This window comes from Cygnus olor, chromosome 4 (assembly GCF_009769625.2).
Source record: "Cygnus olor isolate bCygOlo1 chromosome 4, bCygOlo1.pri.v2, whole genome shotgun sequence".
NCBI classification, from domain to species: Eukaryota; Metazoa; Chordata; class Aves; order Anseriformes; family Anatidae; genus Cygnus; species Cygnus olor.
The window spans coordinates 4,010,456-4,034,379 of record NC_049172.1 but is presented as its reverse complement, the minus strand read 5'-3'; the positions used below and the strand labels follow the sequence as shown (position 1 = coordinate 4,034,379).

General features: G+C 40.7%; 1 protein-coding gene across 1 annotated transcript in view; it reads left to right on the top strand.

Moving 5' to 3' along the window:
* Positions 1–11,982, top strand: part of EGF (epidermal growth factor) — a 61,441-nt gene extending 49,459 nt beyond the window's left edge. Inside the window, 4 exon segments of the mRNA XM_040556183.1 lie at positions 170–334; positions 3,804–3,906; positions 7,647–7,749; positions 9,290–11,982. Of these exon segments, the coding sequence (XP_040412117.1) occupies positions 170–334; positions 3,804–3,906; positions 7,647–7,749; positions 9,290–9,510 (592 nt within the window). The 3' untranslated portion in view covers positions 9,511–11,982.
* The last annotated feature ends 11,942 nt before the right edge of the window (positions 11,983–23,924 follow it).

Sequence of the window (23,924 nt, the reverse complement as noted above, 5' to 3'; positions counted from 1 at the left end):
TTTGACAGACATTCCTTTAATGCCATTTTGTCTTTACCCCCAGCCAAATTCAACGAGATATTTCCATGGGGGTTGCCAATGACAAATCAATACTCAAGGTGACTGAGTTGATGATTTGGGTTGTTTTCTCTGCTGCCAGTTACAAAGTGCCCATGCTTCCTTTTGGCAGCTGTATGACGGGCTACGTAGGGGAGCGGTGCCAGTTCAGCGACCTGGAGTGGTGGGAGCAGCAGCACGCCGAGAGGGTGAAGGTGCGGAACATCACCATCGCAGTGTGCGTAGCGGTGCTGGTCCTGCTGCTCCTGCTGGGGACCCTGGCCGCCTACTGCTCCAGGTACTGCTCCCAGACATGTGCTGGGAACGCGTGGCAGACGGACCAAGGTGCTATCACAGGTGGCTCATGGAGAAGAACATGTGCTGTTCCTCAGCCGGTGGAAATCGCCATCACATCCTTGCTCCTATTTTGCTTTTCTGTAATGGGGTCTGTGAATAATTCACAAATGTTCTGCCTTGTCCCTTCCCTGCAGTACTCACATGGATGGTAGAGTGACGTGTGCCTGAGGAGAAGAATAGACCTGATTAGGTTTGAAGAGGAGCCATAATTTGTATTGATGAGAGAGTTAAAGAGCATGCTATTTACTTCTTCCTTAGCTTCCCTTAAGAGAGCTAGATGTCTGAAACTGTTGTGGTAGGGCTTTGTTCTTCTCTGCTAGCTATTATCATCAGTTTTGTTTTACAAGCCTTTCAGAGTAGAACTGTACCTGAATGTTTCCTTGCAAGGGAGAAAAGCAGAGCGTTACCCTTCCAGTAGCACACTTCTACAGTGATGTCTGCAGCAATGAATGTGAAAGCAGTTTTCCTGGTAGTAGAAAGTAAAGTCAGGGAAGTGAATGTAAGGCACATCTGTTGTAAGAGTACTCCCTGGCATTTTCCATGGCTGTAATGAATTGTGCAGGTTTGAGATTCTTCTCATGGCAAAAAGAATCCCCATAGTCACTATTTAAGAACCCAGCCTGATGTGAAATTAAGTGTTGTTGATGTCCCTTGGACTGGAAAGTATTCAGCATTTAATAAGTTAGTCTTTTGGCCATGACCTTGGCAGACAACTGTTCTCAGAGGCTCTTGTTTAAATGTATAATTTTATTTAGCAAGTAACAAAGTAAACAAACAAAAAGCCAGAGAGCAGCCAAATTTACAGTTTCCCGCTGCATGCCTACCTGCCTTCCATATGCAGAGGTTTTGGTTGTGGTTTAGGCTAATTTTAACATTAGAATCTCCTAGGCATAAAACGTTAAGCTGAAAAAGAAGTTAGCTATGAAAGCTAATACTTTCCACTCTTATTTAATGGGTCCTAGCATATTTAGCCCATAAAAGTAGATAAGCTGTTACTTTTCTGGTTTTCTACTAGCTGATGGTAGAGCTCGAGAGTTAAAGCTAAGTGCAAGCTGGTTTGTTCTCATGACCTGGGATTCAGAAGCTAATCACTGGAATGATATATGCGGAATAGACAGATCATGAGACTCTTATGTTTCCCATATTTGTCTTTTAAACTGCCATGGAAAATAGCCACAGTATGTCGGGTTTTAAGGTGTGAAGATATTCATTCTCTTCACTTCCATTCTCTTTTGTCATTTCTCCCCGATTTACTTTTCTTTTTTGCCAAATGCTTTTGATCAATATAACTATTTACCTCAACAACAAGTTTTCAATTACATGCTCGACTGCATTTGTACTGCAGCTATTACTCGCCTAACTAGATCAAAATGAAACCGCTGATCTAAAATCCCTATTTAACCAGAGTCTGGAAACCAATATTTGGCTTGAAATCACTCTGCTGCTTTTTCCTCCCATGATCTACTGTATTTTGAAATGTACCAATTAAGTCTATAACAATCCTGTTCCTTCCCTTGCAAGATGCGCGCTCCTATCTCCTTCTAATTGGAGGAAATGAAGTTGGTGAGCTACACCTACCTATTTGAAAGCTGCATGAACTGGAGGCCAAGGGTACCAGAATGTTGTGTTTGTTCAGTGGCTGTGGCCTGCTGAAGGGCATTGTGTTAATCTTCACGTCAGGTTTATACAGTCTGAATGTACAATATGCCAAGTTTCCTTTCTTACTTGGGATGGAGGGAAGCAATTTCTCTTCCAACAAAAAAACAACAACCCTGAACCACAGATTTAACACCCACAAATTGGCTGAGGTCATGCAAAAATTAGCAGCAGAGCTGGGATTAGGATTGAGAAATTCTTGGCCTGTTGCCCGCGTTCAGTCAACCGGATTTCACCGCGGCCTCCTGCTTGTGCTCACGGAGACCCTCGTGCCTGCCATGTCAACCTGGCATCTGCTGTTCTGCGTGCTCTAAAGTAAGCCCTGGAATTAGAGGGATCCTCTTGGGCAGGGCATCCTGCTGAGGACAGTGCCTATGTGCTGCGTGGGGGATTTTAACCATTGAGTAACAGGCTCGAGTTGCATTCTGTCAGCGCTCTGAGCTGCAGTGCCGAGGGGACATATCGAGGTGAGGGTTAAAACACAAACAGCAGCCATGCTGCAGTGCCAGGAAGGCCAAAATGGAGTAACTTACCTTATTGTTCAGCATTCTGTTCTGTAGACTTATCCTCAGATCTGACACCTACTTGATTTTGTGTCATCAGTCCCAGTCTTATGCTCTGTTGGGAACCATGAGAATTTTTCTTTCTGGTTGAAGGCATAGGGAGGAGCGTGTTATAGAGAATCTGGGGAGAAAATCCATGGTGCAGACAGGTCTTTCTTATTTCTAACAGAAGCCAAATCTTGTCTATGTTGGCTTTTCTTTAAGGGAATAACGTGATAATTATGGAATGATATATATTCCCAGTTAGTGTATGACTGTGGCATAGGAATAAAAGGAAAATTCCTATTTTCTTAGATATATGTCGATTGAATTTCATTTAAAATATGTCAAGTAAAAGGAAGTTATAACTTGACACTTCTGGAATTTGAAGAGTGAAACATTACTTTTGTTATCTGACTTCTAGGAGAAGAATAATTGTGTGTGTGATGTCAGTAAAACTGTACTGATTTGAATCTCAAGAAGGGTAAATGAGCTCTTTTTCTTATGACTGTGTTTTCTGTGTAGGGGCCTAGATTGGATTTATGGAACCAGCTACTTGGAGCTAACTATTCGCAGCCTTTATCCAATTCAAGATTGTACTCTGGCTTTATTTCCCCCTCGTTTGAGCTAATTGTGTTAGTCATGCTCCGCCCCCCCCCCCCCCCCCCCCCCCCCCCAGGAAATAACTTAGTTCCAAGCTTTTTGAGGACTTCAATTTATTTATTTCATAGTATTTTCTAAAGTTGTTGTCTTTCGTAAATGATGCAGCTGAATGCAGAAGTGATTTTATAATTGTAACTACCAAATGATGTACAAAAATAGTCACATTTTTATTTCTGAGCTTCACCCACACTATTCATTGTATTGGCTAAAACTTAAATCTTTGTAAGAGGAATGTACTATAGATTGAATAATATAAGAAAATAGAAGGGGGTATTTAAAATTAAATTTAATTATTTTCTTTTCCTAATGAATGACCCTTTACAAATGGCACGTTAAAACAAGTATTCACTTCTTACTGACTTCTATTTCTGACAAGATGTTTGTTTTAACCACTGTGCTGTAATTAACACTAATACAGCCTTTCAGAAGAATGAAAGAAAAGAAAATGTATGTCCCCTCTGTAAATACCTACAGAATGAAGTGTGAAAAGAAGCAGCATCTGTTCCTCCTGAAGTGAAATAATTTGTTTCAGCTTTTGTTCTGTTGCAGAAGTCAAAACTTGTATAAGAAGAATCTCTATGCAGAAGCGATAAGAGATGCCAGCAGCCATGCTGACAATGAGAACGTGACACTTACTTGCAACAAGTCTCAGGTAACTATATTAATGTGGAGTGGAGAGGGAAGTAGGAAGGATCAAAGAGCGTTAGGGATCCACTTGAGATTATCCATCAAATAATTCACATCTTAAATACATTAAATAAGTGCTAGAGTCATCAAGTGCTTTGCTGTGAACCCTAGTTCATCTTACCTCATTGTTATCCCTCAAAGTTCACAGCTGCCTGGATGTATTGCAGCCATTAGCTGGTGTTATTGTTAGCTTTGAACACAACAGTTGGGGAACTGTGTTCTAAATTAAGGAAATGGCAATGTGATGACATGGCATATCACAGAGTTATTTTCACAGGAAGGTATGCCCTCTGTATAAAAGATTTCTTGGAAGCCAAGTACTGTGTGTGGTACCTGAGATGCTGAACTTTATTTTGGGGGTGGATGCAATTAAATGTCTTGGTATTAGAAGCTGCTGCCTTGTAAAGAGAACCTATCAGGATGTTATCAGGAAGTTTGGAAGGGAATTTAAAAATACTAATTAATTGTGCACTGGTGTAGGTAGAAGTGCCATCATGATCTGCTTGCTCTGGCCTGTTTCTATTGTCAGTTTTGAATTTGCATTAGAGATTTTGGCCCCATGAGATCTGATCAAGGGACTTGATTTTCACTGGCATTAAAATGTCATTATGCTGCTGGGTGACTGCAGTTGGAACCTCAAGTCAGCAAAAAGGACGTAATCAGCATCTGTGGCTACTTCTGTGCCCAGACTGAAGCTGCTCTGTCAGAATGGCACGACTTACCCTGAGATCATCTGCACACTCACATCATGCAGGACTGAATAAGCTGCTGTAATGCAGGTGTCACTGTACATGTCTAGGTAGCATCACATTAGATAAGCAGCATATGCTCTCCAAAACAGGCACAGTTATGTCAGTGGAAAGGACTGCTGGAAAAGTCTATACTTGCACAGGATTGGAGTTAAACTCCAGTGATGCACCTACCTTTTTACTGTGGTAACTGCACGCACGTTTTTCTAGCATGGGTATTACTGCAACGATTTAAAGCCTTTCACAACCAGCCATAGCTGGAAGGGTACAAAATCCGTGCAGAATAGTCAAGGTTGCAAAAGAATTTGGCTTTATACATTTACTTTAATGATAATGGATACTTTAGCTTTAAATCTAGATTTTATTCATCTATGCTTAAAGTTCAACTCTGCTCCAGATCTTTGTGTCCAGAAAGGGATGAATTTGCTCTGCTTGGGGGTGGCTGTTTGAGGGGTTGAATATCATGGAATATCCATAGTGCAAATTGAGCATTTTTAAATCAACCAGAAGAATGCCTCTCAGATGGTTTAGATTAAGTATCTGGCAGGATTTGTGAGTGGGTAGCTCCTGAAACACACTATTAGACATGTGCAGGGAGTACTGAATTGACTCGACCCCAGTTATAACATGAAATAGTTCCACTGATGGTCTGTCGCATGGTCTTGTGGACCTTTTATTACTAGCTGCTGACCTGGCCAGCACTTGTTCCTCCAGATAGCAAGCAGCAGATGTGCTGAATCTTAGCGACGCCATCATTTGTTCACAGCAGAGGCAAAAAACATGGTTTGCAAAATATCTTTGGCTGGCAAAATCAGAAACATTTGTTGGGACTGAGAACAGCTTGTTGCCTGGGAGCAGTGCTCTAGGAGGCCTGCAGCTCATCACTTCTGTCCCCACCTGCTGTTGTCCCCACAGTTAATGCTAGTCATTAATGACATTTTTGCTGAATATAGGACTAATTAGACAGCTAAGCAATGGACTGAGTCAACAAAAACAAATCCTACCTACTCATCTATTACACACTCGGGTTGAATTTCACCATGCATTCTTCTACTGGGAGACATCAAACACATTAATAAAGTAATTCATTGCAAATGGCTTGTTGCAGACTGGAAGAGGAAATCACTGACCCTTTGCTAATTATTGCTTCTCACACAGTAATGGATTCCTGTGGTTTCATGCATGTCATTTTCTCTGTGCTGATGCAGCCATGAGTGTTAAGTTCACTGGGGCTTCATTCATGCATGCACTCAAGTTAGAAACTGTAGAGCTGCCAAAAAGCAGCAGGAAGTTGTCTACTACTGTTCACTTTAAGTGGAGATTATTGGGGAGCTTTGTGATGGGGGAAAAAAAAAAAAAAAAGAAAAAGAAAAAATCATACTACATTGGGGCAGAAAACTATAGCTCCTCAACTCTTACGGTACTTGTGTAGGTCTTCAGGTGCTATTGATGTACACAGCATTAGTAATTCTAATGCAGGATTTCATATGGGACTGAGTGATATGTGTGAAGTAACTGTAAAAAGCTCATTAAATTCTTTTCTTTTGTAACCTGTAGTATGCTTGCCCATTTGTGTAGCTAGGGAGAAGAAGTGCAAAGACTTCTTGATAGTGCCCATCTAGGCTAATGTAGAGGATAATGAATTTTACCCTATCGCACACACCAAATGCCAGGTATCATGATACCAAAAGAATACCTACAGTTTGCCCAAAGGTCATTCACTTTTTCATTTATTTCTATTTTGCAAGGGAAGCTACATTTGGGTGAGAGTATGCATGGGTATTTTTCTCGCATTTGTGTTAGAGATCTGTAAGCAAGGCTAGACTTGTCCCAGGAATACAGAAGCCTTGGTAAACTTTTGCACATGCCTGGATGCACATGCCTCAACCACTGGGAAGTGGTTGAGTCACCATCCCTGGAGGTCTTTAAAAGATGTTTAGATGTAGACCTTAGTGATATGGTTTAGTGGAGGTCTTGTTAGTGTTAGGTCAGAGGTTGGACTAGGTGATCTTGGAGGTCTCTTCCAACCTAGATGATTCTGTGATTCTGTGGATTTTGAGGCTATTCTGAGACTTGTCACTCAGCAAGTGTTGAGCTTTGCACAGTCAAAGATATTTTGCAGAACTGTGTGTAGCTGGATCTCCTCTGGGGGTCTGCCACATGTAGGTTAGCAGCTGTAAGCATACAGATTTTATGCAAATGAACTGATATCTAAATATTCACGCCTGTTACATATGTGGCGTGTTCATACCATTCCCCAGTTCTCCACCTAGACCATGAATCTGCCAACAATCTTCTGTTGGAACATCTTACTTACAGACATTTTCTCTTCTTCCTTGTGTCTGCTCTTTAAATGCCCTCTTTTAACTATTCCTCAGCTGGGTTTCTCTGTTCACCTCTATCCTATTTCAGCACATTGCTTTCCTCTTTTCTTCTCTGCTCTTTTCAGCACAGTCCCTCAGAGGGTGCTGGCTTCAAGGCACGGTGTAGCTTGTTTTCCACTGTCACCACGGGACGATGGAATTGCACCCCTAAGGTGCTGCTTGGAGCTGGGAAAGAGAAGCTTGCTTCCTTCCCTGTGTCTGGCAGGGTTTCCTGCTGTCTGGTTGCAGGCCTCTTTAATGCTTTAAAAGTGGCCCAAATACTGTGGAGGGGGTTGGTTTTCATGTACTTTTCTTCTTGCATCTGGAAAGGTTGATTTGCAATGCAAGAGTGTGGGTACTTCTTTACTAGGCTAGGACTGCACGCTTTCCAAAGAAAGACCAGGGCTGTCATCAACTGCAATGTTTAATTATCTGCAGGGGAAGGGTCATCCCAGAAGCCAGGATGACCTTTTTCCCCCTCCTGTGGTTGGAGTGTGTGGCCCTTCCAGTCTGCCTCTTGGGTTTCAGAAAACTGGTTCATTTTATATTAATTTGGGCTCTCTGTGTTTTGTGCATATTGTACGTATTTGCAGTTTGCGGTTGTCAAGGAGTGTAACAGTCCTCTGGAGACTAAAGCGGTTGATCTAATTGAGTGTGAGACAGCAGACCCTCATCCTGCCTGGCCTTCAGAATATGGTGAGTAGGATTTCCTTCCCTATTACATCTCTCCTCACCTTTGCACCAGCAGCAGTGGTGGCTAGTCCAGGAGACAGAGAAACCAAATGATACCACTGGCTTGTTTAGAGCTCTGTGCACTGCAGAAACCATGTTTGCATTGCTGTGAAGAGACCATTCAATCCTTCACTTTGCAGATTATTCATGAGAAATTACAGTACAACAGTGCTTTCACAAGCATAAGGAGCCAGATGCTTCTCATGATAGTAATAATATCATGTTTTTGTGTTTTTGTAAAACTTCATAATTTTTTTCTCTTATTTTTTTTTTGTCTTCATAGCAATGAGTTGTGTGCATCATACTAATGGGAAAACTGTGTCCCTGAGAAGATATACTTTGACAGTCCTTATGCATTCAGGCAGGAAAACTGTCAGGGTGTGAAGAGTCCAGACCTTTTGCCCTGTAGCAGCCACAGCAATTCTGCTTTTTTATTTTTTTTTGTGTTAAACAAGATGTTTGACTGCCTGGGGAGTGTTTGGTGCTTAAACAAAGATGAGATGAATGAAGGAGATATTCCTCCCACCACTGATGCAAAGGCAGCAGGCAGCACAGGAACACACAACAGGCTTCCATGGCCCACAGGTTACCAGCTGGATCACTCTGAGTTTTAGCAAATCCTGCCTTGTATAGAGGCAACTGAATTTCCTAATGGCTCACGTGGTGAGAAGTGATGGGGAAAGACTCATATCCTTTAACAGTTTGTCTTTAATGTATTTACTGCCTGTTCACAGAAGTTACCAGACAGCCTGGTTTGCATCGGCCATTTAGAAATACCCAAAGACAAATGTTTGAGGATATTGAAATGGGCAGGCATCTTGCAAGATTTTCATAATTGCCCATAATTGCCCAATTGCCAAATGTTGGAAAATCAGTTTATTCATCAGTAGAAAACATGCCTCATGTTTACTTGGTTGAACTAATACTGTGAACATGTGTAGAACTGTATTGCCCAGTGAAAGAAGCCTGATGTTTCCCATTAGGAGACTCTGTTCTCATTTATAGGTTTATCAGATGCAGCTTTTGGAAGAGAAATTTCCCGTGACAGGTGTCTTCTTTTTTTTTTTTTTTTTTTTTTTCCCTAATTGAAAATTTTAGTAAAAGTGGTTCAGCTGCCTTAGAGAACAAGACTAGTAGATAATCTGATGTCTTTTCTAAGATGTCAGTGAATAATTCTAAGACCTTTGACTTTGGAGCAGGGAATTTAATTTCACCAGGCAGGTGGTCTTCCTGTCTCGGGCATGCCTTTTTCTTGTTCTTAGGTGTTAGAATAGAAAAACATGACATTTTCCTTGGACAAGTCACTTCTTAAAATCTGAAACAAGTTCTTGACTGTCTCTCTTTTTTTTTTTTTTGACATAAGTTCTTTTTGTGATTTTCTGTGTTTGATGCCTTGCTTCCTTTCATAGCTTTCCTTCAAAGCTATCATTAACTTTCCTTTAGCCTAGTTGTTGCGAAGCTTCCCAGATGGCTTTCAATAACGTATATCCATTTTATTCAGCAGAAGAACAGCCTATAACATATGACAAAGCAGCAGAGACTTTGGCAGAAGAGGAGAAAGAACAAGGCTACCGACAAGAGGTTCCTGGTGGTGAGAAATCGTTTCAGCCCTCGGTAGCAGAGAAGGGTCCTCCCCAGGCTCCTTGGGGAGCCCACCCCAAGCCCCTGCAGGGAAGGGAGCCCTGCCTGCCTGCCCCAGCCAGCCTGCTGATGCAGCCGGACTAGAAGAAGCTTGGGCTGAGCAGGAATAGGAGGAAGGATGAAGTCAGTGGAGAAAGGGAACTTGCGAAACACTGAAGCAACCCCCATTTTTTTCTTCAAGCTGTGCACTAGAAAAAGAAAAGAAAACAAAAACACCGAACAAAGCAGAAAAGTTCTTGCCACTCCTTGCCTGCCATCTCTGCTTGGAAGAATTGCTGTGAGCAATGCATTAACCACCACTACTCTATAAGTATCACTTTAGGGGTCAACACTGCGAATTTCATTAACTGGAAGCTAAAAGGACACTGAGGGAAAACAGACCAGTGGGTGGTTTGTTAGAGGTAAACATTTTCTAAAGGAGTTTATTGCAAGTGATAGTCTTTACACATAGATGGAGTCCGAAAAACTGCCCAGAAAGTGGGTCATAAGGGACAACTGCAGAGAAACTGGAATGGAAGACGATGCAGGAAAACAAGTTCAAATGAATCTTTTTGTTAAAATACTGTTCATGGGCACTACAAGTCTCTCCCCAGCACTGCTGTCAGGCCACTGTAACATCTGGGACTTCAATGGGGTTGTTCTTGTAACCGAAGTTCTTCTGTAACTGAGCACCAGATGTGGGACTGTGTTTCTCGGATTTGGTGGGTTGGAGGATTGTTTGTAAGCTCATGGTATTGACGATGGTCCCATCTATAGCAATTTAGGTGATTCTTCCATTCAATTTTCCACTCTACACCATTTCTTCAGAGGATCACATGATTGTTGCTGGACAGGGACAGCAGGCCTCAGTCTGCTTTCAGCCCTGCGAGGGAGCATGTGCTGGAGCTTTCTTTGCCTCACAGAACTGTGGCTGGCAGCAAAATCTGTCTCACTATATAGGACTTAGTGTGGCAGAAGAAGTCCAGCCAGTTCCTGTTCCAAAAGAACATGAGAAGTGGGACGAACAAAAAAAATGCCCCCTCAGTTTGGACTGACATCCATGTCACTGATTTGCGCTGCCTCAAAATCCATGGGATTGATTGGAAAACAACACCCATTTTTCTTGAAACTGACTTTCTAACAGCTACGGTTCCCTTCCAGTTATTTGTTAAGAAAAACTAACTTGCTTATAAAGCTCTGTCATATGCAGCGTTGTAACTTAGTTGTTTATCATCTCAAATGATTTTCACCACCGCTCTTGAACTTCTGAGGATGTTTTCAGAATGTTTTGGAAGATATCTGGAAATCAGCTATGTTACTAATAATGTTTTCATTGTAGGGGATCTTCTCTGTTTGTGAAGTCTACTGCTATAACTATTGGACACCTTTTCTAAGCTCCACTACAGTGCCCACTACTAGCGCTCCTCATAATTCATTAGCTGGATAATAGTTGTTAATGTTATTCATTTGTGTGTTTGACATCCTGCTGTTTGTTTTTGGAGTTCCACCAGGAAGGTGTGATGTGTTGTAGGCTGGTTACCAGCTCTGTATGCCAGTGATGGAAAAGAGTATTAAAAGGCTCTTATCTCTTGTCCAAAATAGTTGCATGCTTGAGTAACTTTGTGGAGTTATATCTTGTAATCATAGAATGATAGAATGGTTTGGGTAGGAAGGGACCTTAAAGGTCACGTAATTCCAACCCCCCTGCCATGGGCAGAGACACCTTCCACTAGACCATGTTGCTCAGAGACCCATCCAGCCTGGCCTTGAACACTTCCAGGGATGAATTCTGATTTATGCTGGTGAAAGCAATAAAAACACTGAGCCTGAGGTGTCTGAATTACAGAAATTGTAAGACCTTGATTTGTAGATAGGATAACAATTAAGGATAGTTGTTTATCCTTCTAAAATGATCTTTTTGTGGGTAGTTTTGAATTACTAAGTCAGTTCTGAATTCAGATTTAACTTCTAAAATAGGCATTTCCAAAGGGTGGTTGGAGTTAGCAGTAAGGAAAACACATGCTCTTGTGTGAATGGAGAATGTCCATGAAAAGTGAAGTGATTGAGGAGAGTTAGCCTACTAGATTGTGCTCAGAGGAGGGCAACCACTGGGCTGGACCATTAGTATTTAGTAGACTGGATTTTGAGTTAAGCATAGTTTCATTTCGTTAACATTGTTAAAAGCATCTAGGCTGGGTTCCCTGGTCTTCCACAGTCCATCAGGGATCTTGTGCATGTTGGTGGGAAGAGAGTCCATCTATAAAGGCCCTGATTCAGTAAATCAGTTTATTTTCATGAGAGCTAGACAGTAAAATGATTTTTATCCCTGTACTTTGATTATCTCTGGTGAAATATGTTTCTGTGCTTAAAATCAAAGTGCCGTGTTGAATGACAGTCAACATTTAGTTGGATGTTTCCCTGATCAAAGAAAATAAAGATTTGTAACTTTGAATCTTGTCTAAACAAAGATGTTTCAGACTCCTTACAAATTAGTTATATTCTGCCCCTTGTTTTGTTTACTTTGCTTTCTTTCACTCTAAGGATCAAATTTTAAATTTGATAGTGTTCTTTAGAGAATGAGATAAGAAAATCAAAATGACATGTTTTAATAATTAGGGTATTATGAGTTTTAAATGTTTCCTATTTAGTGTTTCAGCACTAAACTCAAAATAATCTTTAGTGTTAAAACCTTGAGATGATATTTCAACATAAATATAATATATTTGGTTTATTTGTATGTTTATAAAACTGTTGATTTATAAAAATAATAATAAAGAAAGATGCTTGGTGTCCCTCTTGTTTTAAAAGAAGTGTGTACAGAACTCCTCAGTTAAACCATGTCATTCTTGTCAATTGCTCCATTGGTTTCATCCAGCCACAGTGTCATGTGTTGGTACAGCACATGCAGGTATGTTTTTTTCCTACACCACTTAAAGGATCTTTACAAATGAGGATTATCTTCTGCAGCTCACAGTTAGATCCCTGCTTGAATATGGTAAGTTTTTACTTATGACTTTAGTTATACTATTCCCATAAACCAGTAGAAGCCATATATTCATTTTTGTGTGCATTTAAATGGCTCTCTTATGAATGTTGCTACTTGTTTGTCTAGAAATATTACTGATGGTTTCACAATATGTTTTCAAACTGGCCTCCAAGGTGTAATTCTCAGGCTTTACATGGAAGTCAGATGACATCAAATGGTAAAATGCTAGAGGTACCTTTTTTGGTTATACTTTTAGTTTGTTTGTTTTTAAGGTCATCTCAAAAACTTTTAAATTATTAGACTTTCTGGGTATGTAGAAAACTTAGTATTGACCTCATATTCTGTTGGCGTACTCTGACTTTTAAAAATGAAATTAATGTGTGTTATAATAAGCTGCAAAAGAGGAATTTAGAAACAGTGGGAAAAACCTTGACAAGCCCAAAGTGAGAAAACTATTAGGTAATTCTGGAGGGCAGGGGAGAAAATGAGTTTGTTTAGTTTAGTAAATCCTGACTTTATTGAACTTGACATTTCAGTTCTCCAAAGCCAGATTTTCATCATAAATGAATGAGGAATGATTCATGTTCATTCATAATGGGCAAAGGCAATGTGATGGTTCCCGGTCACAGGAATGTATGACGCATCCCATTTTAAGTCCTTATTTGCAGTCACTTGCAACTTGCAGAATTTTATCTGTTCAGGCAAAATTTTTCCACCCTGGGAGTCTATTTCAGGATGGAAGTATTTCAGAAAAATTCTATGAAAAAAGTACGTAAGAGTTCAGAATGGGATTAAGGAAAACCTCTGCCTTGCTAATATATTTTGTGGTTTTGTCTTATTGGGAGTAATTTTATCTCATGTTATTTCGGGGTGATGCCTACACTGTTCAGTTAGTCTTCAGGACACACTTGGTGTTATTGCTTTGCTGCCTGATAACTTGCCATCTTTATCTCTGTGCTTGTGAAAAGAAAAGAGGTTAGTGGCATTAGAAGCCTCCCCCAGAGCCCCAGGAATGCACCCCAAACACAATCTGGAAGGATGATAGCCTAAGTTGGCTCACGTTCCTCTGATCTTTTATTGAGACTGCTGTTTAATGCTAGTTTTGATGTGGACCAGGAACAGCCAACTTTGTGAATACCATTCATCATGGGATTAACTTTCAGGCACTCCTCAGTACCGAGGTGGACTAGATTCAGCCTGGTGAAAAGCCTTACTCCCTTCTGGCCAGCCTTAGGGGCCCTCAACACCCTGCAGTTTCAAGGCTTTGGACCTTGACTTTTGAAGCAACTGTTGCAGTAATAATCTTAAAAGATGCAAAAACCCTTTGTACTGGACTCTGGCTGCTATCACAATTTTCTCCTCAAGCCTAGATGTTACAACCAAAATGTCTTCTGCCTGCTCTCTTTTAGGAGGGGATGGTTCTGACTCTTTAGTTCTACTAGATACAAGCAGGAGCTAAACCAAAGACTAGGAGGAATTTCTGTGCTTCATAGATCAGGACCCTGAAGTCCGGTAGCAGCTTTTCTACCAGGTAAGAAGTTGAAATAAGTCTGAAGTGAATCTTAAGAACACCTGAGTCCCAGATCCTTGTCTGTGCTTGCACCAACTGCCACATGCCACTGATACCTTTCCAGGCATCCAGCTTCGAATTACATGCCTTCCAGGAGCTTTGGTTTGTAGATGGTCTTGTCCATGTTACTGCTAATCTGGCTGTCAGTCTGGCCCTCACCATATGCCTGGTATGGGTTATAGGATCCTGTCTACCAGCCAGTTTTCAGTCCATGTAGCTATATTGGCCTCACCCACATGGCCTTTATCCAAACCAGTTTGTAACGGTTTTAAAAAGAGAGTCAAAGACACCATGCAAAGGAATTTCTCACTTTTATGTGAGCAGCTACTGGAAACAGAGCAGCTGGAGTTCTGGACTAGTCCCCTAGGTATTAATATGATGCAAACAATGAAAAGAATACTTAATAATTTATAAAAGAATTAGCTACTCGTGCCCATTTAGAGAAGAGAGTTATTTAAAAAAAAATCAGGTTAATAGCTTCGTAGTTTCATGACCTAGCAATTTTTGTGCAGCTCTGGACTTTTTATTGATTAAAGCCAACAAGTTTTATGTGCTGTATTCATCCTCCATAACTTTGTGCACATTTTAATGGACATGATCTTTGTTAATATTGATTGCACAAAATAATATGTTTGAGAGTGCTGTAACAAAGGGAGAGAATGCACAGTTGATATTTCATTAGTCTATTAACAGTAGTTAGTCATTATGTAAGAGTACTGAAAGTGTGCTAGATATAAATTTATTGTTGTTGGTTTTTTTTCTACCACTCAGGAAAGAAATAGTGAATGAATTATTATTGCTCTGATCCTCTATAGATGTTTGCAGGTGGTAATCAGGGACGCTGCTTAGGAAGTGTAACCTAAAATAATCTTGTTGCAGTGCAACTCAATTAAAACTATTTAGACTAAGATTTTACAAAAATTTTACTGTTTTTTTCTTGTTTGCAAAAGGAATTTGGGCCCATTTCTGTGCAGCCTTTGTGCACTGTGTGCCTGTAAATATTAAAAGTTAAGAAGAAACATGTATTTTAAATGGCTCTTGAAAGGTAACCATTTAAGAAAGTAATCAATAAACTAAATACAACCAGATGCTGAACATCTCACTGGAGACTGAAAATGCTAATAATTATGGGAGATTCAAGGATCCCTACAGTATTTGTATGAAATAATAATAGAGTTCAAACTAATTTCCGCTGACCTTAGTGTTGCTCATTAAAGGTTTTAGCAGAGACCTGGATACAGTCGCATTCGAGTGAGGTGTTTGGAATTAAAATACAGATAAAAGGAAAAAGGTTAATCCAGGTCAAGGGAACAGACCAAAACTGGGATTGCATAAGATTATAGTATCTTTCCTCATTTCTCCAATGGTCAACATCAGTTAGTTTTAAGTAACACTCTTCTCTGCAAAATCTCCTAAATGGGAGCCTAAATATAGTATTAACTGTCCATCCTTCGGCTTTGTCAGTATCCTTAATTGCTACACAATCATTTTTGACCTCTAAGAGAATTTTGCTTGCCTGAACCCAGAAATGTGCTAAACGCCACCTCCAGGGAACTCAGATATGTAACAAGGCAGCCCCTACTGCTTATTCTGTGCTTTAATCCTAATAGTTCTTTTCTCCTTTCTCAAACTTAATAATGTTCATCACTTGTAGGAAGCGAGTACATCAAAAAGCTATGAGCTTATTTTTGTAATAGTGAATGAACCATGACCCCAGAACTGAACACTACCAACTGCTGAGGAAGTTGGAACTGGATCTGATCTGCCTTGTGACTGGATGTAATAATAAAACAAAACTAAGGTCTTCGTCCAGCCAGTGGCTCTCTACTCTTCTGCATCCCATGTAACATTTCCTCAAAATGTAAATTCAGAGCTTTGTGGTTGAGGATGCTGCTGCATTAAAGAGCAGTAGTGAGTAATCAGGAGCACGTGGTTCTCTTCCTCACTTCACTGCTCATGGGGGGGCATCAGAAAAAAACACTCAACAGGTCCTTGCACATTGCTACTTGGGGGAGGAAAAAAAAAAAGAGAGAGAGACCAAAAGAGAGACAGAGAAAGGAAAATAAAAATTCTTACCTGTATCCTATTAGTTCTTACTGTGGCATGGTTTTTCATCTCTGGAAGCGATTCCCATAGAAGGGCTATTCTTATAAACAAATCTAACATTGAATTAGTGGATTTGGAATCAAGCTGATTGAGATTTACATTTCTTGTTGCTTCAGAACCAGATTAAGACCTAGCTCAAGCGGGCATTGCTTTAACATTGTTAATGTTGACTCATTTTATATCTGAATCTATCCCCACTCTCACATTATTATACACACAGGGTGGCTACTGTGCATCCTGACTCACTCCATGTTTTATTTGAATGATATTAACTAACTTGGTAAAAAACAGCCCTTTGTCTCGAGCCCGTTCACTGTAGTTTCCAACTCAAACACTAAACCAGTGAAACTGTGCTAACCTTTTGTGCAGAGGTGAATTCACCTTCTGTTTATGTGTGTAATGCTAAGCAGACCCAGATCTAAGATTTTAGAAATGCTTTACAGAACAGAAGTACTGAAGCTCTACATCAGGAGGCTTCAACAAGCAAAACACAGGTATGTTTGCCTCAGTGTATATGTTAGGATAAGGAGAGCATTAGAAGCATTCAAATGTATCAGTGCAAGGTCTTCTGATCTACAATAACACAAAGCATGCAGTGTGAAGTCTGGTTCAAGAGTCTGTTCAGTTACAGGTTTGAAGCAGACCTGTAGCGTGTGAGCTGGGTTATGCGAATATGTTGTATGCCACCCAGCTTGCTATGAGCAAAGGAGGCAAGGGTGGCTGGGTTCTTTAAACAGTTAGATCTAACAAATGACACATTTGGAAGTCTTAGGAAAGAATGTGTGCTAGTGTGCACTAATACTGGCAAACAACAGAGGAGAAACGGATACGGCCAAAAGTTGGCAGATCTTCCCTTGGAATGTACAGGGGAAAAAAAAAAAAAAAAAAGAAGCTAAGAATAAAAAGTCTGGGTGTTATTCTTTCCACATGTGTTTATAAAAAAGGGATAGATTTCATGTTTCACCTTTTTCCAGTTTAATGTGCTTTTTTTTTTTTTTTCTTTTGGTTCGTTTTCTGCTACTTCTCTCACCATCCATTGTTCTATTACAGGTCATTCAGCCTTACATTTGATGGCTTTGTGACCTAGGCCTCTGCTTCCCATCTGCAAAATCAAAGGGTCATATTTAGTCCGCTACTAAGCATTCACATTTATCCCGCATGCTACGCATAGATAACAAGCATCCACAGTCTGCTTCTTCAAAAACATGAAAGCCAAACAAATGCCTGGAAGGACAGGAAACATCTTAAATGAGAATGGCTGGCAGGTTTCAAATCTCCTCATCATAAGAATAAGAATGGAATAGGGAGTTTATTTATTCTGCAAATGCTCTAGAAGAGGGAAAGAAGAAACAATGGTTAAAGGCATTGGTTTATTATAACAGGACTTCCTGAAGACAAATCTAAATCATCTCTCATATGACATAAAGTCTTGTAAGCTCTTCTTTATAGACCTCTCTTTCTATCATTTCCATATAGGAAACTACCACTGGCCAATGGATACATCAGAGGAATATCACAAAGTTGAATCTGGAGTTCAGAGGAGCTAAGCTCTTTCCAAGGGTACAGAGTCTCACTCTTACCTCAGCCTGTGGATGAATGTGTCCCAAGCTGCATCTTTGCATTCAACCCAGTAACTCTGGGCAGGGCTGTGATTAAGCCACTGCAACCCGTGTTCACCCTGGATTGTGCTTTACACATGCACCCACTGTTGCACTCAAGCTAATAGATAATGTAGGCCAAATACCAACACCGTTCCATAGGTTGCCTATCTGAACTGTATCTCCTTACCATATACTATTTTACTGAGTGACCACATAGCCCCATTGAACCACACAGGTTTACATAGTAAGACCAGTTGCCTTCATCACCATGGCTAAGAAGCAATGACAATTGACAATTTCTCAGACAGGAACTTTAGATATTCCCAGAAATATAAAACATAATTTATTATTTTTTCTTCATATCAGGTGAAAGGGATGCAGCACTGAATCGCTTCAGTATTTCAGATGTTAGATGAAAGTGGCATCCATCTACTGGTACTCATAGCTGTGGCACATTTTTCTTTAAATGTAAAAGGTAAATATTATTTTGTGGTTAAATGTTTTGTCAATTATTCTGTAAATAAAAATTGTTATAATTGGTCTTCTTGGCTGCTGGATAGAGAAGTGACGGTAAATCTGCAGCAGCATCTCTGTCTTGCCAGATGTATCAGCACTGCAAAAACTAAGAGGCCTGGTGCAGATCCTGGGGGTTTGGCCAAGCTTCAGAGAGTCATGTGTCTGTGCAGCATCTTAGCTGAAAGGAGCTCACTAAGGTTCCCTTAACTGCCACTGGAGCCCATGGTTGTGTAGAACTCTCCAATTGTTTTTAGGCTTTAAGCATTCGCATTCATTTAAAACTTCCTGTTCTTTCAGAAAGTTTTAAAACTTTCCTGTACTTTCAAACTCCATTTTTTTAAATCAAATTTCTAGCTAAGGGCAAGGCTCAGCTCTGGGGGTAGAGCAAAAAAACACCAGATTGAAATGAATGACTGAATGCTAGATTTACAGTAGAACACTTACAAAAACCCACAAAGGAAATCCATTTATTTACTAGCAAAGCTGATCAATTGAAAATTACTAAATGTGGTATTCAAAACTGCCTGTCCAACACGAATTGAAACCCCATTTTTATATGCATTATATTCACTTATTTTTTCTCCCTCTGGATTTTTGCTTCACTCGTGAACGAAATTATTAAAAATAGATTTACACTAGAAAAATGATTTTGGTGCTCAATCCTGCCTGCATTCTACCAGAAAAATCTCTACTGTGGTTTTAGAGAAAGGAAATGTAAAATAATTTAAATGGAATCTTAAAAAGTATTAACCTATTTTCAGGTAGAACATCAAGGTGCTTTACAAAACAAATGTGCTTTACAAAAGTGACACCATTTTGTAGACTATTAGCAATGACGTTTTGTTTTGTTTCTTGTTCTGTATTATTACCAGTGCTCAAGCTGCTTCAGCAGGAAGCCTCAAAATGTGGGATTGCCCCCAGAGCATCACCTAACTCCAAACCTGTAGGCCTGTTGTGTACAGCCTTCGACTGAGGGCAATGAGGTTTTTGTCTTTATGAAGACTGCAGAACCTGCTCACACGTGAGTTGCAGAATTAAGTGCAATGGGTTTAGGGAAGGATGGAGTTCCAGCTCGAACTGTGAATTTCCTGACTTCTGATCGAAACCAGATGCTTGGTACTGTTATAACACAGAGTTTTATGGGTGAATACAGCAATATTTTATTTCATAAATGTGTGCTTTACAACAAATCTATTGGGAATTGTAAAGTAGTACCTGACAATATCAATGTTTAAATGTCCCAGCATAGCATATTAAAACAATAGCAATTCTTTGCTCATGACACAGCTGAGGCGTGAATCCATATGCTGATACCCTCTGCAAAATGTGTCAGATGGAGGAGAGAAACACAGTCTCTCAGGACAATATTTCAAGGCCAAATGCAGTCTCCTATGGGATATCTTTACAGATCAATTTCTTAGGACTATGAAAAATGAATGTAAACATTCTTGCAAAAGTCTGTCCGCATTTATGGCTTTGCATTATGTATCACCTCTGTCCATTTAAGGCAGAAAGAAATGCCACAGTGTGTCATATGGACTGGATGCTGCCTCTGTGTGTCAATGGGATTTCAAAGAAAATCCTGTTCAGTTCCTTCCAAGAAACATTCCATGTCCTTCTCCAAGGGGAAAATCATACATGAAGCACTTTTACCCCCTTCTCCCTTTCCCCCTTCCCCTTTTCTGCCCACCTCTCCTTTTGCTCCCTCTGCTTTCATTGATGTTTCCCCAAAGCTGGTAAGAACACAGGTGTAAGAAGGCAGGTTTCACGCCCATAAGTGGGATGCCATGTAGGGAGCAGATTTAATACACACAGTGTTTACTCATGTGGACTCTCTGGTGTCTTGTAGCAGAGCTGAACACAGGCTACAACCTTCCGCATAAAGCAACACTGTTTTGGTTCCCTCACTCCTCTCCCTAGCTGCCTATTTTAAGGAAAAAAAAAATAAAAATTAAGATCATCGTGTATTTGAGCTCTACTCAAAACTGACCCACAGGTACAAAAGCAAGAGATGGAGAGAGCTGACACAAACCATCCGACACCAATTTTCTTCAGAACAAGCCACCACTATGAAGTGTCTTCATTTCAGAGTTACAGCAGTCACAGTTCTGCAGGTTTTCACCTGTAAAGCTCAATTCCTAAATTGGGCATTATGCTTTTGTTTCACTTCACGGCTGATATGGCTGAAGTGAAGAGTGCTGGAACGGGTTAGTGCCTACAACCTGCCTCCTGGTTTCTGTGCCAGGAGGTCCACCCTTCTACAGGGAGTGAAAATGAAGGCATTATGGGGATGAAAGTCTGGATCATCCTGGGCAAGGTCCATCACTGTAAGCTTTTAATCTATGGGGAAAAAAAAAAAAGTCCTACTACATTAGATCTATTTGGTGTTTGCGAAGACATATGGAGTGAGAATATTGGAAACCACATGCCTGCATTTATCTGAAGGTTGGGGATTACCTTCCTGACGGGTGAGAAAGAAGTTGTCTCAAATCTCATTCAAATGTTTCCTTTGTTTCGGTAATTCTTGGAAGAGAGACAAATTATAGCAAATAAATAATTTTGACATGAAAAACAGTCCAAAAGAGCCTGCAATGAAACCACAAATTCCCTTCAGCTAGGCATGGAGATTAAGTATGGCTCTCTTGCAAATGATCCACATGTTGAAATTCCAAAGGTTGGTCTTGCTCTCTTTTTCTCTTTTTAATTGGAAAAAAAATCTCTCCTCAAAGTGGGTTAAAGCAACCCTTTAAAATCATTTCAAACATACACAGATGTCAGCTTGTTGAAGGTCTTGCTACCAAGTGTCAAGTCGCAGGTGGTAGTAAGAGCAGACCTCAAGGAGGGCATCCTCATGGGCTCTCAAACTCTCTGACTTTTACTATAACAGACATGGCCTAAGGGACTTCATGCACCAATGCAGTCCAGCAACTTTCTCTTCTGGTCCCAATTTCACCATGTAACTGCTCTTTGATGTTGGACGATGTGGTAAATGCCCTAGCTGTTACGGAGAATTATCCACACGTGGTAATAATGAAAATAAAATGTACAGTGTTGTTGCAGGATGCAGCACTAGCAACTAGCTAGAAAATAGCATATCATTTTTTGTTTACTTGACCTCCACTGATGATGGCAGGCATGTCCTTGGTGGGGAAAAAATCGTATCACTGAAATAGCTATGACAATTACCAAACTAAATGATCATTTGCACCAGCTCATTAGTCCTGCTGAACGTTCTAATGTTAAACATTAATACATTTCAGTGAGAATCAGCTGTCCACATATTTTTAATAGTATATACGCTGTAACATCACTGCTCTCAACACTAGAAGGTGACAACAGACTGAGAAACATAGAAAGCTGCTGTTATTTCATCATCCTCTCCTTTCACAGTGAAGGTCCCATCCCTTTACATGGTACCTTTCGAATTGGAGAGCAGAATTTTGCCTCTTGTCTTGCTGTGGGTTTATTTAAAGCAGATGTAGACACAAAGGGCACTGGTGATGGGCTTTCTGATCACAACAGCAGCACCAGAGCAACTCTGTGTCGTTACTTTACTTGTGTTTTCTAGTTCTTCATCATCGTCTCTTAGGATGTGCTGGGGAAAGTAAACCGAAACCAACCCTAAAGTTCCTGTGTAAGCAAAATAGGATGTTAGGTTAAACAGTCTACTAGGACTGACTGAAAGCTCTGCATTAGCAGGCATGCTGCTTGTTGAATGGGTTGGAAATGGTGCAAGGAGGAATCTGCAAAGCACATCGGTACTTCTGTGAGCTCTGTGCAGGCCTCGGGAGGGAGGGAGGGAGCCTCTCTCTTTTATTATCTGATGAACATCAGTCCCTTTGGTCAGACTGCTAGGCGCCTCCTGGAGCTTAACCTCAGATTAACATCTGCTTCATTTCAGTGTCTGTCTGATAGCGATATCAATAAACATCATCATCTTACAGTAAAAACTGATAATTAAATCTGTGCCTGCTGATTTGTTATCTGTTGTGCCCAGGGGAATAATTGCAGATAGAAAAGTTTTAATAGAAATATTTTATATTTCACTGAATAATGAGTATGAAGCTCTTGTAAGCATGATTAGGGATTAGCCACATATAATGTGTGTCTATAGATCACTGAAGCGCAGAGGGAGACAAGCTGAGTGTCCTCATGTCAGTTTAGACCTTCTGTCAGTGGGTGCACCCTGTTGGATTGGGCAGATTTAGACCCTTTGCACGAGGATGGTACCGGCTGGCCTGGCCCCTGCCTCCCTGCTGCTCTGCAAGGTCTGCAGCTACTGCTAAGGAGAGGTTGGAGGGAAATCCCAGGTCAGTACGGAGTCACGTTGCGTGTGTGCCTGTAACTAAGAGCTCTTGCATGGTTTAGTAGGCAAATCCACTGTCAGGCTTTAGCTGGACAGAACCGCTTTTGAGCTACAAAAATACATTTTTTATGACTTCCCTCTAGACTGCCCGATGGTGTCTGGTAAACAGTCTTTTGAGCTGCTGGGATTGCACCTCCCGACAGTGATGAGGAGCAAGAAACCTCCTGAAGGAAAGCACTAGGCAAAAAATGCTTTGAGCGAGGCACTTTCTAGTATTACATGTGAGGCCCTGCTAGCAACCACACCTGCCTCAGCAGGGAGCCTTCGGCAGCTCACCTCAAGCTGGCAGAAATGGCAGTTCTGCCCTCCACATGGTAGTGGCTGAGCACTGTGCTGAAATCGAATGGTGTCGGCCACCATTCTTTGCTCTCACGTGCTTCTGCAGTCCATACAATGCTGAGCATAGAAGACCACAAGCCTTGGAAAGGTTTATGTAGGCATTTAACTTAGTGCACTGCCAGAAGTTTCTTGGATGGTGCTGCAGGCTTGAGTTGAGGGCTTTGGGTTGGTTTGTTGGGAAGACAGAAGGGGGAAAAGAGAGATAAAGAAAAAAATCATGTATTTAATTTTGCTTTTTAAGCAGCCAGACTACATTTGTGCTTTCAGAAAATGTCACTGTCAGAAAATATAAATGCAAAGGGTGAACCAGAACAAGAGTACAATGATGTAGCTCTGCCATAAGCTAGAGAAAATGAGGCTTCTTTTTTTAAATTTTATATTAAATTCTGTCCTGCTGGTTTGGGAAATAGACACAGTAGGGATGTTAAACTGGTTTGCATAAGCACTGATTCTTAAATAAGTGTAAGAAAAGGTTAAAATGATTTGATCATGTGCATGTTCATCTTCTTCAGTCTACCTGTTCAAGAGGAGTTTGTGCAACTCAACTGATGTCATCAGTTTTGGAGAGGGACTGAGGGAAATTATCAATCCTTGTGCAACTTGGGCACCATATCACTGAACCTGCTTGAGAGTTGGGACTTGCCTCTGGCATGGTGTGTGAGGGGCATTTGGGGTGCTGCTTCCAAGTAAAGTACCTCTGGGTTTGGGATCTAATCTGCAGCCCAGATTGGGCTGGTGCTGTAACTCAAAATGTCCCTGAAATCTGTCAGGCTTTAATCTGAAGGCCTGAATTTAGTGCAGTCCGAGTTGTTTATGATTGAGGATATTTCAATGCCTTTGCTAGACATTCCTAAATGATTGCGCTACAGTTAAAGTTTATTTAGGTTTAATTAGAAATCCTAAACACTACTTCCCTGCGCAATACCCCACAGTTCTGCACTACCACTGACTCTCACGAGATTAAAGCAGATGTAGGTGCAATGGGGCAGTGATCTAATGTGAGACACCCACAAAAGACGGATCTGAGGACTCATA